Source organism: Cyprinodon tularosa, unplaced genomic scaffold (genome assembly GCF_016077235.1).
Source record: "Cyprinodon tularosa strain WSP-4 unplaced genomic scaffold, ASM1607723v1 ctg613, whole genome shotgun sequence".
Classification (NCBI taxonomy): domain Eukaryota; kingdom Metazoa; phylum Chordata; class Actinopteri; order Cyprinodontiformes; family Cyprinodontidae; genus Cyprinodon; species Cyprinodon tularosa.
Window position 1 is genome coordinate 112,203 of NW_024039356.1, and position 12,195 is coordinate 124,397.

General features: G+C 42.6%; 1 protein-coding gene across 1 annotated transcript in view; it reads right to left on the reverse strand.

Moving 5' to 3' along the window:
- LOC119798200 (peroxisomal succinyl-coenzyme A thioesterase-like) overlaps window positions 1-12,195 on the reverse strand; it is a 36,609-nt gene continuing 24,414 nt past the window's right edge. Inside the window, exons 6-11 of the mRNA XM_038307551.1 lie at window positions 10,978-11,097; window positions 10,663-10,745; window positions 10,476-10,569; window positions 8,711-8,791; window positions 331-472; window positions 1-256 (exon numbers count right to left, since the gene is read on the reverse strand). Coding sequence (XP_038163479.1) covers window positions 120-256; window positions 331-472; window positions 8,711-8,791; window positions 10,476-10,569; window positions 10,663-10,745; window positions 10,978-11,097 — 657 coding nt within the window. The 3' untranslated portion in view covers window positions 1-119. The remainder of the gene's footprint in view (window positions 257-330; window positions 473-8,710; window positions 8,792-10,475; window positions 10,570-10,662; window positions 10,746-10,977; window positions 11,098-12,195) is intronic.

Here is a 12,195-nt window from a genome sequence, read left to right on the forward strand (position 1 = left end):
TTAATTTCAACAGAGTATTTATTAGTCCAAAGCTTGTTTCCTGTTTATTTTAATGTGATTCCCATGATTTAGCAGAGAACTGAGGATCTGGCCTCTGCTTCCAAACCAACAGCCAATATTTAAAGGTTGGAAAGCGATGAAGCTCCAGGCTTTACGCCTCCATACAGGTTGGTCCTCAGAAACACCAAGAGTTTCCTCCAGGCGTCCTCCTGGGCCCGGGAATGTTCCAGGGTCTGCCCCCCCCACAGAGCCATCACTGCAAACAGCAGGCGGTTATCAGAGCGGCAGCAGAGTCACAGTAGGAGCTTTAAAGACCAGAGGAAGACCTACGCTTTTGGCGTGACTGAACATCTCTGAACACACTGGCTCGTACGTGCGGCGTGTACGGTGGCTCGATCAGGTGACCTGCGTTAGGATACGACAGGAGGGTCAGTAGATGGCTGTTCCCTGCTCGCTCCATCATCGCCTTCATCTGGAAAACAGAACATTCCCAGTCATTCAGACGGTTACCAGCAAGGAAAGGTGGATGGATACCAGTAACACCAGCAGAGACACACCTAGCATAAGTATTCACACCCAGATACCGAATCCAACCACAAACCTTTATTCACTCAACATCTGCTAACAAGAAGTAATGTAGAATATGGTTTTAATTAAGTTTTTTTTTTTTTTTTTTTAAGGCCAATGAGTTTCTGTTTCACCGTCATTCAGGCCCTGAATTTTATTGATTTTTTTTTTCCTTTAGGTTAGCCTCCTTTCAGAGCTCAAACTGTTTCCCTTCTCGTTAGCCTGTAGCTCAGACTGAATGCTTATCAGCAGTTGAAGTCTGAACAGGAAAAGTTTTACTGTCTGCAGGTTTTGGTGCATTAACTTCAGCTTCTCTACTTTCTTTTTTCTCCAGTAGCTCCACCCGTCCTGGTTCTGTTAACCTGTGACCCCTTCTGGAGGGAAGCATCGGCCGCTGCCTAAGTTATTTATATCCACTGGGATTAATAAAGTATTTCTGACGATGATCCACCCCGTGTCGTCTCTGGCTGAGCTTTACTGGTCCTGAATCCTGGACATCAGTCCTTTATGATGAGCTGGTTAGTCTGTTTCTCTCCTGCATAGAAAGACCTTCTTGAGTAAAGATTTCTCTCCATCTTCACAAACCTCCAGTCAACCATTGCAGAAGGTCAGGTCTGGTTTCTCCCAGCAGATAGAGGAACCCTGAAGGAGAGTTCTTCTCTGCACGGTTCCCTACATGCTACTTTGGGAAGATGGATTGATGCTAAATTGATTCCTCCAGCAGAACCAGGCTCAGTGTGAGCGGCCATCTGCTGAGGCCGACTGGGGTTCGAGGAGACAGAAGCAGACATAGAAAAAGAAGCATAAATAAAAAGGCCACTGTCATAAAAAAAAAAAGTTTAAAACAAACTTTTTTTTTTTCAAATTTGAAGACGTTTCCCATACTATCAAGAAAGCTTTCTCAATTCAAAATGTCTGGAGTAATGTAGGGCTCCAGGCTTTATAGAATTGCCCAAAAAAGGCAACTGTCAACCAGCTCCACTCTCCAGAAAACAGTCAGGCAGGATTAAAGGACTAATGTCCAAGCAGGATCTAGAAAAACAGTCTAAGCCTACAGCAGCATAACTATAGAGATAGAATGAAGTGGAATGATGAAATAGGGGTCTCTATGTCCTCCAGCAGTCTAAGCCTATAGCAGCATAACTATAGAGATAGCTCAGGATAACCTGAGCCACTCTAAATATAAGCTTTATCAAAAAGGAAAGTTTTAAGCCTAGCCTTAAAAGTAGACAGGGTGTCTGCCTCACAGACTAAAACTGGTAGTTGGTTCCACAGGAGAGGAGCCTGATAACTAAAAGATCTGCCTCCCATTCTACTTTTAGAAACTCTAAGAAGTCAAATTTAAAAAGCCATTAGTTTAAAGCCGCTTTCAGCTGTTAGAGATAAACTGTTAACTGAGGAATCATTAGTTTGAGGTTGTGGTCCAACTGTTTTGCTTTACTACCTTCTTTTATCTTTATTTGCTTTTATTCTGCTTTATTTTTCTTCTATTTAATTGTTTAAGTAATGTGAAGCACTTTGAATCATCCATGTACTAAGTTGCCCTGCCTTGCCTTTTTTCTATCTCTATTCTCCCACTCTGCAGAATCTGTTAGTTCAATCTCTAACGTTCTGCTCTCTCTGCTTTTTCTCCTAGTAGCTTCATCTGGTCTGTTCCTGTTTGGCTGTGACTCCATCCTGGAGAGAAATATCAGCTGTGCTGCTGCCATCAACACCTTTGTTTATAGATGTTGGAGGTCGGCCTGTTTTTAGGTCTGTTGTCCTTTCTCTCCAAGACATAGCTAAGGGTTCAGCTGAGTTTTTCCTCTCCACTGTTGTTGCATGCATGTTAGGTGTGAGGGATTTTTGTTGAGTCAATAAGTCAAAGCTGTTCTTTCTTAGAAAATCAAACCAAACTGACTGGATGATCTGGTTGACTCGTCTCTGTGAAGTGACCTGAGATGATGTGTTTAGCCTAGATCCGCGGTTCTCAAAGTGTGTGGCGCGACCCACTGGTGGGGAATTGAGACGTGACAGGTGGGGCGCGCCAAGTTCCGGTGTGTGTGTGTGTGTGTGTGTGTGTGACTATAAATGTAGAATGTGTGAGAGCAAACTGTCCTTATAGCTGTATGTTGCCGCTTTTTAGACCAATCAAACCCACAAAGTAATCATTACTAGCCTACATGCAGTCTAATTAAAAGAACATTAGATATGAGAAAAATTTCCCCTGGAACTGAAGTGCCAAAATAATGATTGACGTGACGTCGGCATATTATTTGTAACAGAATAAACTTTCGCGCCCCAGTGTTGCCAACTCAGCGACTTTGTCGCTATATTTCAGACCCCTCCAGCGACTCTTTTTCAAAAAAACAAATCTAGCGCCTTTTGGAGACTCTTACGTGAAAGCACGTATCGTTCCTTTTCTTGTCCTCCAGCGGCAGGTGCTGCCGTGGGGCGCCTCCCCCGTCCCAACCCCGTTCTCCCCCGCTATTGCAGGAGTCCCTATCAGCGCTGCAGTCAGAGCAGAGACACAGCATGTTTAACTTTTACGTCCAGACTGCAAATAAAGCGCACATGCGCCGGGATTGACGGCGCAGGTTGATCATAAATAACTGAATTTGAAATATTTTATCTTAAATAAATAACGGCGTTTGATTCACACAGCCACATGTTCATGTTTCTGGTTAGGAGTGGAGAGCGAGTATCCACTCATCGGGCAGAGAGCTGTGTGCATTCTTCTTCCCTTTGCCACATCATATCTCTGTGAGATGGGCTTTTCAGCTGCTGCTTCAATGAAAACAAAATACAGATCTCAGCAGAACATTGAGCATGACTTGAGAGTGGCAGTATCAAGCCTGCAACCCCGTTTTGAGAAACTGCAATGCAAAACAGGCTCATTGCAGCCACTAATGCAGGGATAAACTGTCTTGCCAGATGGATTTCACTTCTTTTCTTTTATTAACAGATTGCAGAGTGGCACTTTAATTTTTTCTATCTTTGAGCTTGATACAAATTTTGACACAGCTGCATTTTTATTTTCTTTATTTTTGAGCTTGCTGTTATTTGATGTAGATTTGTATTTAGATACTACTTGTTACTTCAATAAAATTGGAACATTTTAAGATTGTTGAATATTTCATTAGCATTGTGTTGGGGCGATGGGGACAGGCGGGGCTTGAAAATTCCCCCTTGTCCAAAGTGGGGAATGACAGAAAAAGTTTGAGAACCACTGGCCTAGATAAAGAGGTGGATGGCTGTGCTTATTTTCATGACACAGAGGTCTTTTTTAAAACACCCTTTTTTAAGTAAATCCTTTGAAAATTGAATGGCATTGATGTGATTCTGGCTAATGAAAGCTGGTCATAATAATTATTATGCAGTGAAAGGCCAATGATCACAGTCCCCTCGTCTGCTTTAAATATGTATTCATTTATTGAAATTGGTTAAGTTTTAGGAATTTTCAATTAATTTTAAATATAACTCAATATTTCTAACCTAAAGGAGACAGAAGCAGACATAGAAAAAGAAGCATAGATACAAAAGGCAACTGTCAACCAGCTCCACAGGCGGCCCCGTCCAGGAAACACACAGCCAGGCAGACGAGCTCCGAGCCAGCTCCCATGTTAGAGGATGAAGAGAGCACATCCAGTTAGTCACAGTCAGAGAAACAGGACTACACTGAAAAACAGGCCGATCTCCAACATCTAGAAACAAAGGAGTTGATGGCAGAAGCACAGCTGATATTTCTCTCCAGGATGGAGTCACAGCCAAACAGGAACAGACCAGATGAAGCTACTATGAGAAAAAGCAGAGAGAACAGAACGTTAGAGATTGAACTAACAGATTCTGCAGAGTGGGAGAATAGAGACAGAATGCAGCAGAATTTCTCTGTCATAACAAGTGCTGAACTTTAACACAGCAATCATTGACAAAAACACATAAAAGGCACCATTAGAAGCACTAATTCTGTTTCAAGCGTTCTTTTTGATAAAAGACATTTACCTTGTCGAGATTACACCAGCAGGTCACCAAGCAAAGTCCAGCAGGAGCAGCGTCTCCCAGATGGAACCCAGCTGAACCAGTGGAAGGATGAACTGATAGTACAGTCAATGTATCCCTCTTTATTGCTCCCTCACCTCAGCAGCAAATATGTTTGTCCACCATGAACTGTGGACTTAAGGTCAAACACAGTTTAGCTGCTAACGGCTGCCTTCTTCTAACTACAGAACAACAAAGACTGCTTTTATAAGCGTGTTTACTAGTTTATGGGACAGATCCATTCAAATGTGCTTCTAAAAGTAGATCTTTGTAATCCAGGTTTCTCCTGTCCAGGGGTTGGTCCTAGGATTAAGATGGCTTCAAAAGCATCCAATATTATAACCCTTAAAATGGATCCGGAAGGATAAATCACCTTCAGGGCCTCAAAAATAAGCATCTGAATCCATGTAGGCATGTTTGACCTCATGCATTCAGACATATGTTGCCACACACATTAGTATTGGTACCCTAAGGAAAAAATAAACACACAATGTAATACTATCCCTGTGAGGACTTTGACTTTCCTGGTCTAACCCTGATATAAACCTAGTCTAACCCTGATCTAACCGTGGTCTTAACCTGATCTAACCCTGGTCTAACGGTGATATAAACCTGGTCTAACCCTGATCTAACTATAGTCTAACCCTGATCTAACCCTGGTTTAACCATAGTGTAACCGTGGTCCAACCCTGACCTAACCCTTGTCTGACCCTGACCTAACCTTGATCTTACCCTGATCTAACCCTGATCTAACCCTGATCTAAACCTGGTCTGACCCTGACCTAACCATAGTCAAACCCTGGTCTAACCCTGGTCTGAATCTGATCTATCACTGGTCTAACCCTGATATTACCCTGATGTAACCCTGGTCCAACCCTGACCTAACCCTGATCTAACCCTGATCTAAACCTGGTCTGACCCTGACCTAACCATAGTCAAACCCTGGTCTAACCCTGGTCTGAATCTGATCTATCACTGGTCTAACCCTGATATTACCCTGATGTAACCCTGGTCCAACCCTGACCTAACCCTGATCTTACCCTATTCTAACCCTGGTTTAACCCTGATCTAACCCTGTTCTAACCCTGATCTAAACCTGGTCTGACCCTGACCTAACCATAGTTTAAAAGGGGAATGAAGAATATGAAGTGCATAAATTATGAAATCTTTAGCTTTACTTAGAATGGTAATACTTCAGGATATTTTAGTTCATATATATTTTATATGAGGTCTCCAGCTAATCTTATGGTCTATCATTACTCCTAAGAACTTAAATTTCCTTAACTCTCTCTTCTATTACATTATCTGTTAGGATACATACCTTTGTTTTAGTTTTGCAGTTTCCAAACAACAAATATTGGTTTTATCCAAATTTACTGATAGTTTGTTCATATAAAACCATACCTTGAGTCGACATAACTCAAGGTTGATATTAGCCATAAGCTGAACCAAATGATCACCTGTACGAAAGATGTTACTATCGTCTGCAAATAAAACAAATTTATGTATCTTAGAAACTTTGCAGATATCATTAACATAAAGGATAAATAATTTTGGCCCCCATACTGACCCCTGGGGGACACTAAAAGCAATGTCCAAGCATGATGACTGGCAGTCAGCTATTTGCACAAAATGTTCCCTGTTGCTTAGATAACTTTTCTTCCATAGTAGTACTACTCCCCAAATGCCATAATGGTCCAACTTCTTTAATCATTGTTTCATGATTTATTGTGTCAAAATCTTTTTTTGAGATCAATAAATACACCAACTGCAGATTTTCTATGATCTAAGGCGCTGGTGACACCGGGTCACAGTCCAGTTTTATCTCCTTCAGCAAGAGGAATGAGGCCACCTGTCCCTCCGCCTGTTCCTGAGCCTGTCCCTCCACCTGTTCATCCGTGAACTTCATCCCGTCGGGAGACGGCTCATCGGCAGGACAGGGCCCTGACACTGCACCGGCGTAAGGGCGGGGCTTGAGACGCAGTCCGGTGATGATCACATCATTCATTCTGGTATAATGTTCCAAGTCAGCCACTCGGTCTTCTAAAACTGCGACCACTTTGTCCTTTTTCTTATTCAGCCGCTGCAAAGCCTTCACCTCTTCAACCATGTCCAGAATGGACCTTCACTGGAGTCGAATGTCCGATGTTTTTCCAGAAAAGAAATCCAACACTGTCCTTATCTCTTCAAACTCCTCCAAGGCTGGATTCTTCTTAGGGCGCATGCTGGCAACTGTCAGGGTTCTTCCCGGGTTTATTTTTAAGTTTATTTGTGTTCTGTGTCTGTAATTTATTTCTACCAGTGCTGAGTTCTTTAATTATCCTCTGTAGACCCATTGTGTTTGTTTTGTTCCTTTCCCCTTGGCTTCCTCCCAGTTGTCCCAGCTCACACCTGCTCCCAATCAGCTCGTTAGTCCTCCCTTTGTTCAGTCAGCCATAAATACTCTCCCTGTGCAGTTCCTTAGTGCTGGTTACTCGTCTTTCCCTGGCTCTTTCTGCTTGTTTCCCCTGATGTCTCCATGGTTCTGGTGTGTTTTACATTTTTTAATTGGATTTTTGGATTCCTGCCTCTGTTACCTGTGAGAACTCAATTAAAACTACAAGAACTCGCCTTTGCCTCCCTGCCTCTGCATTTGGGTCGTGAAACCTCCAAAAAACCTGACAGTAACAGGAAGGTAAACACCGCAACAGGAAGGTAAACTCCACCATGCAACAGCTAAGACACCAGTAACCCCAATACACCACTTCCACGCCTTTGGCAGAACTTGAAACAAAGCTTCTAGGAGAACGTCCTCTGGACAAAGGAGACAAACATGGAGCTTCATGCCTATAACTGTCAGCTCTATGTTCACAGATGGAAAAATGAAGCAGATCCAGAAAAGCAGAAACATGGAGGAGGCTGTGTTATGCTGTGGGCTGCTTTGCTTCATCTGAATCTCTGAATCTCCAATGAAATCTCCAGATTATCAGGGATGGTAGAGAGAAATGTGCTGCAGTGTCAGAAAGCTTAGTCTCAGCAGCAGCTCATGGGTCTGAAACAGGATCAGGAACCAAAACACAGAACTGAAGGGGCCCCTAGGGGCCCTGACCTCCATTCTATTGAGCATCTATGGAAGGAGCGTCAGGAGAGGCAACCTGAGCAGAATAGCTGCTGGGAGGAATAGAGGGCTGATTGACTGGAACAGGAATCAATCATGGCGGAGATCTTTTGCAACAAAATAATGAGTTTGACAACATATATGTTGTCATTATTTGTTCCTCTACAGTTAGCTTCTATAGCTAGCCTTGGTCATACGCTTAAACATGATCATCAAACTCTAAACTGGAAAAACACAGCCTAAATATGCTGCTTATTATAAAGAAAAGTTACTGCAAACTTCAGAATATGGCAGAAATGAAATAATTCAACTTTTGATGATTTACTTTAGACTCCAAGTTTGTGTTAGGATTCTTTTCTATTGATCATGTCTGTGCTTGCTAAACCCTAATTTTAGCTGCCTAGTTTATCTTATTAGGACTATTCTTCTGTCAGGATAAAAAGTCATCTTCTTCATTATTGGGAATGAAATGGGAGCACAGACAGACAGAGATTATTCTGAACAGTGAGCTCTCTGTACATTCTGGTTGTCCTTGCTCTAGAATATTCTATCATCTTGATATGGCTGGAGCCACTGATGTCTCCTCATTTACAAACACGTCTGATGTAATGAAATGGCATATCTGACGCTGGAGATGTTTAAAAAGCTTCTTTAACTGATATTCTGGGCCGACTTGGTGAAGAAGTTAGCCTGCTTGGTAAAAGCTGCCATCTGTAACCTGAGCCATTTCTCCTGTCTGAGTTATATCAGCATTCTGCAATAAATGTTATTTCTAATAGTTATTTAATACATAGACATTATATGGTGTTATTTAAAGTGTTTGTTCAGTGTAATCTCTTCTCTGGAACGAATGGGAAAGCTTAAAGATTCAAACACAGACTTTAATCAAATTTTCACTGTTTTAGAACAGTGCTAAAAGTCAAGAGACATTATCAGCTGTGTATTTGTTAACTATTACTATGAACAATCTGGCAGTTCTTTCACAGAAAAAAGTTCATCAATAATTCATTGTTTTCAAGGAAGACTCACATCCATTGCCGACTCATAGGTGCACCAGTTCTGATCATCTTCTCCAACAATTAGCATCAGTGGACACTGGAGTTTTCCCACCTGCGTTAAAAAACAAAAACATTTTTACTTCATTTACTTTCATTTACAAAAGCTGAATTCAGAAATTCCAGGATAATAAATAAAGCCAGGCTCAATCCTGGTTTAAGCTGTTTCACAACGACCAAGCAAGGTTCAACAGGTCTAAGTTTAAGTCATCAAGCTATGTGCAGGTATGCAACTTTCTTTAAGATATCATGAGGTAGCTTGAAAAGTCCAGTTTAGACACCTGGAGGTGAGAGTTTTCTAGGAGACGTTTCTCCACCATCCAAGAGGTTTCTTCAGGTCTAACTATTGGTGGGGAGCAGTGATATTAATATACTGGAGGGGGAACAAAGAATTATGGGGTGACTATGGCTACGTTCACACTGCAGGCCTTAATGCTCAATTCCGATTTTTTTGTGAAATCGGATTTTTTTGCGTGTCCATTCACACTTCCAAGTATATGCGACTTGTATGGATGAACGCTTTCAGTTCACACAGTAGATCACAAAGTGTCCCGCATGCGCACTCGAGGACGCAATGACGTCACATGTAGCAAGCGTCCTCAGTGTTTGCGGAAGTAAACATGACTCGTAATACCGCAGCCTATATTGCATTCTTTAATTTCTTTTCCAACAGGAGCAGGCACATTACGAACAAAATCTTTTTAAGAAGATCAAAAAGAAAGGGAGCCAGGTTCCGGTAAGACCCTTCGAGTTTGATCTGAATCGAGCTATCTTTCCAAATATGAATTAAGTCAGCAACCTCACTTTCTCTCCATTGACTGCTCTCTGTGTTATCTTCCGCAATGGTTGTTAGTTTTTCCCGCCTCCGCTTAGTAGGACGCAGTTTAGTAACGTTTAGTAACATTTGTCAAGTATCAATGACGTGTAGGTCGGATGAATGCGACCTGGCCGTACAGACACAGGTCGCATTTGAAAAGATCAGATACGTATCGGATTCAGGACCACATATCCAAGTGGCCTGGGTCGCATTTGAAAAAATCCGATCTGTGTCGTTCAGACTGTCATAAAAAGATCAGATACAGGTCACATATGGGCAAAAAAATCGGAATTGGGTCACTTCAGGCTGCAGTGTGAACGTAGCCTATGATACCTCCTACTGCCTACTGGATTGGCCTTGGAGGTCACCTGGGGGGGTTAATGGTCATTAGGGGGGAACACGCATTTCATTGCTAACTCACAGGACTTCTCCAGCAGGATAAAGAACCTGACACTGGACACAGAGAGACCATGGTCTCCTATGATGTCACACCCCTCCAAAGAAGCAGTCTCCACAGTAAGGATGAGTTTACTTGAAGAACACCCTCTGCCAGACAGGACCAACCCGACCCATCTGACTACATCTGTTCTCTCTTGAACTTGAGCCTCACCACCACATATTACAGCTCTCCTGTGTCTTCCATAGTGGTGAAGTCATACATGGAAGAAGTGGAAAGCAGAGCTCTACACTCAAACCCAGTCACTGGTTCAGATCGGTGGATGACACAGGGGTCAAAATAAAGACCAAGGATATCAACGCGTTCACAGACCACATCAATGCAGCGGACAGAAACATCCAGTGCAGCCGGGAAGATGTGAAAGATGACAGCCTTGCTGTCATTGGCCTTTTTATCCGTCGACAGTTAAACTGTTGAAGAAACAAGCAGAAAGCCACCAGCAGACTTCTGGCTTTAGTTACTCACATCCACTTTGAGGGAGGGGTCAGAGGGGATGGGCAGCAGCAGATCTCTCCAGATCACTTCATCATCTTTAGTAAAGCGAGTTTTCCCAGAGTTCCTTAAACAGGAAGGCAGGCCATTGAAATTAAGACACATTTGAACAAACAAACAAACTATGCTTTTTAAACAGATTTTAGAAATGATCCCTTACCTGAAGAAGTAATCCAACGTTTCCTTCAGAAATCCATCCATGGGCTGAATGTGACTGCCACTGATGCACACTGCACACCTGAACTGCTCAACACATCAAATACGTATTTAGAGATGGATGTTGATCAGATGAAAACAGACAGAAACCTGAATGTATGCAGAGTGGATCTGTGCTCCCAGTATCTGAGCTAAGAAGCTGTGAAAACCTCTGCCTGCTAGCCAGACGTCCCATCCCAGTATCAGCCGGAAGTGAAATTGATTTGCATCGGTTCAGGTGGACACTAAGAGATCCAACTGGAGCTGTTCTAAATCAAACCTTGGTAACTTCAGAACAGACAGCCATCCTCAGGGTGATGCTGGTGCCCAGGGAGAGGCCCAGCATGGCCATTCTGCTGCTCAGGACCTTGGGGTGCTTCTGGAGGAATTTATAGGCTGTCTGCAAGAGGAAAGCATGTTACAGGTCAGAGACACTACAGCTTTATCAGGGCTGTTAAAACTGGACCATCTTAAAGAAGCAGGCAGCTCTGTTCATCCATCCAGGAGAGATTCTCAAAATCATATCCAGTTCCTTGCAGGGCATCCATCCACAGCTGGGCTCACAAATCAAGCCAGTGACTTTCAACCTTTCTGGAGCTGCAGTATATTTTTTGCATTTTCAAACTCGGGCACATCAAAACGACACTAACACAGAACATAACATAGATATAGTTAATAATATAGTTTCTAAATGTATTTATGCTCAGTGTAGGAGCCTAAATGCAGTTTATTTTAGTTAGTGTATAGTTTTTTTTTATTTAAAAATATGCAAAATTCTAAGTAAGATAAATATTGTTTGTGATTTCATGATTCAAAGGGATTTAAAAGGATTTAAAAATGCCATTTACATATGTACAGTAGGGGTGGAACGGTTCAAAAATCCAGGGTTCGGTTCACGATTCGGTATATGTTGATTGTTACACCGAAATCCCATACAAATTTATGAAATTAATAAAAAAAAAAAAAATGAATTGCAATCATTTTTAATGATCCGCGGAAACCCTGGATCATTTCCGCATGTTTTGCTGCTTTGAATTTAATCATCTGGCGCATGCTCTCTACCATCTCCAAGAACTCAGAGCGGAGCGGACGGGAGCCACAGTGGAGGATGTATGCTTTGCTTTGTGCAGGCGATCTGGAGCGCTGACGGAGTAGGAGGGATTTCGGGGTTAGCATGACATGTTGGTCATGTTGCTGTTAGCATAAACAAAACGTGTTGCACAATGCTTGCACACTGTTGCACTTTTATCCACAACTTTCTTTCCGCCGTCATTGTAGGTCACACTAAATGCAAAGCGGTCCCATGCAGCAGACATATAAAGTGCTGCTGGCGCGTCTTCCAACTCCTATTCTTTCCCACTCGCCATACCCACACAATTCTCCACAACAACTGATTTTTTCCTGCTACACCCGGCTACGCTGCTTCGCTTCTTCTTCTTCCTGTTTACTACTGGTGGTTGGCTTTGGTCGCAGTAGCGCCACCTTCTGCTCTGGAGTG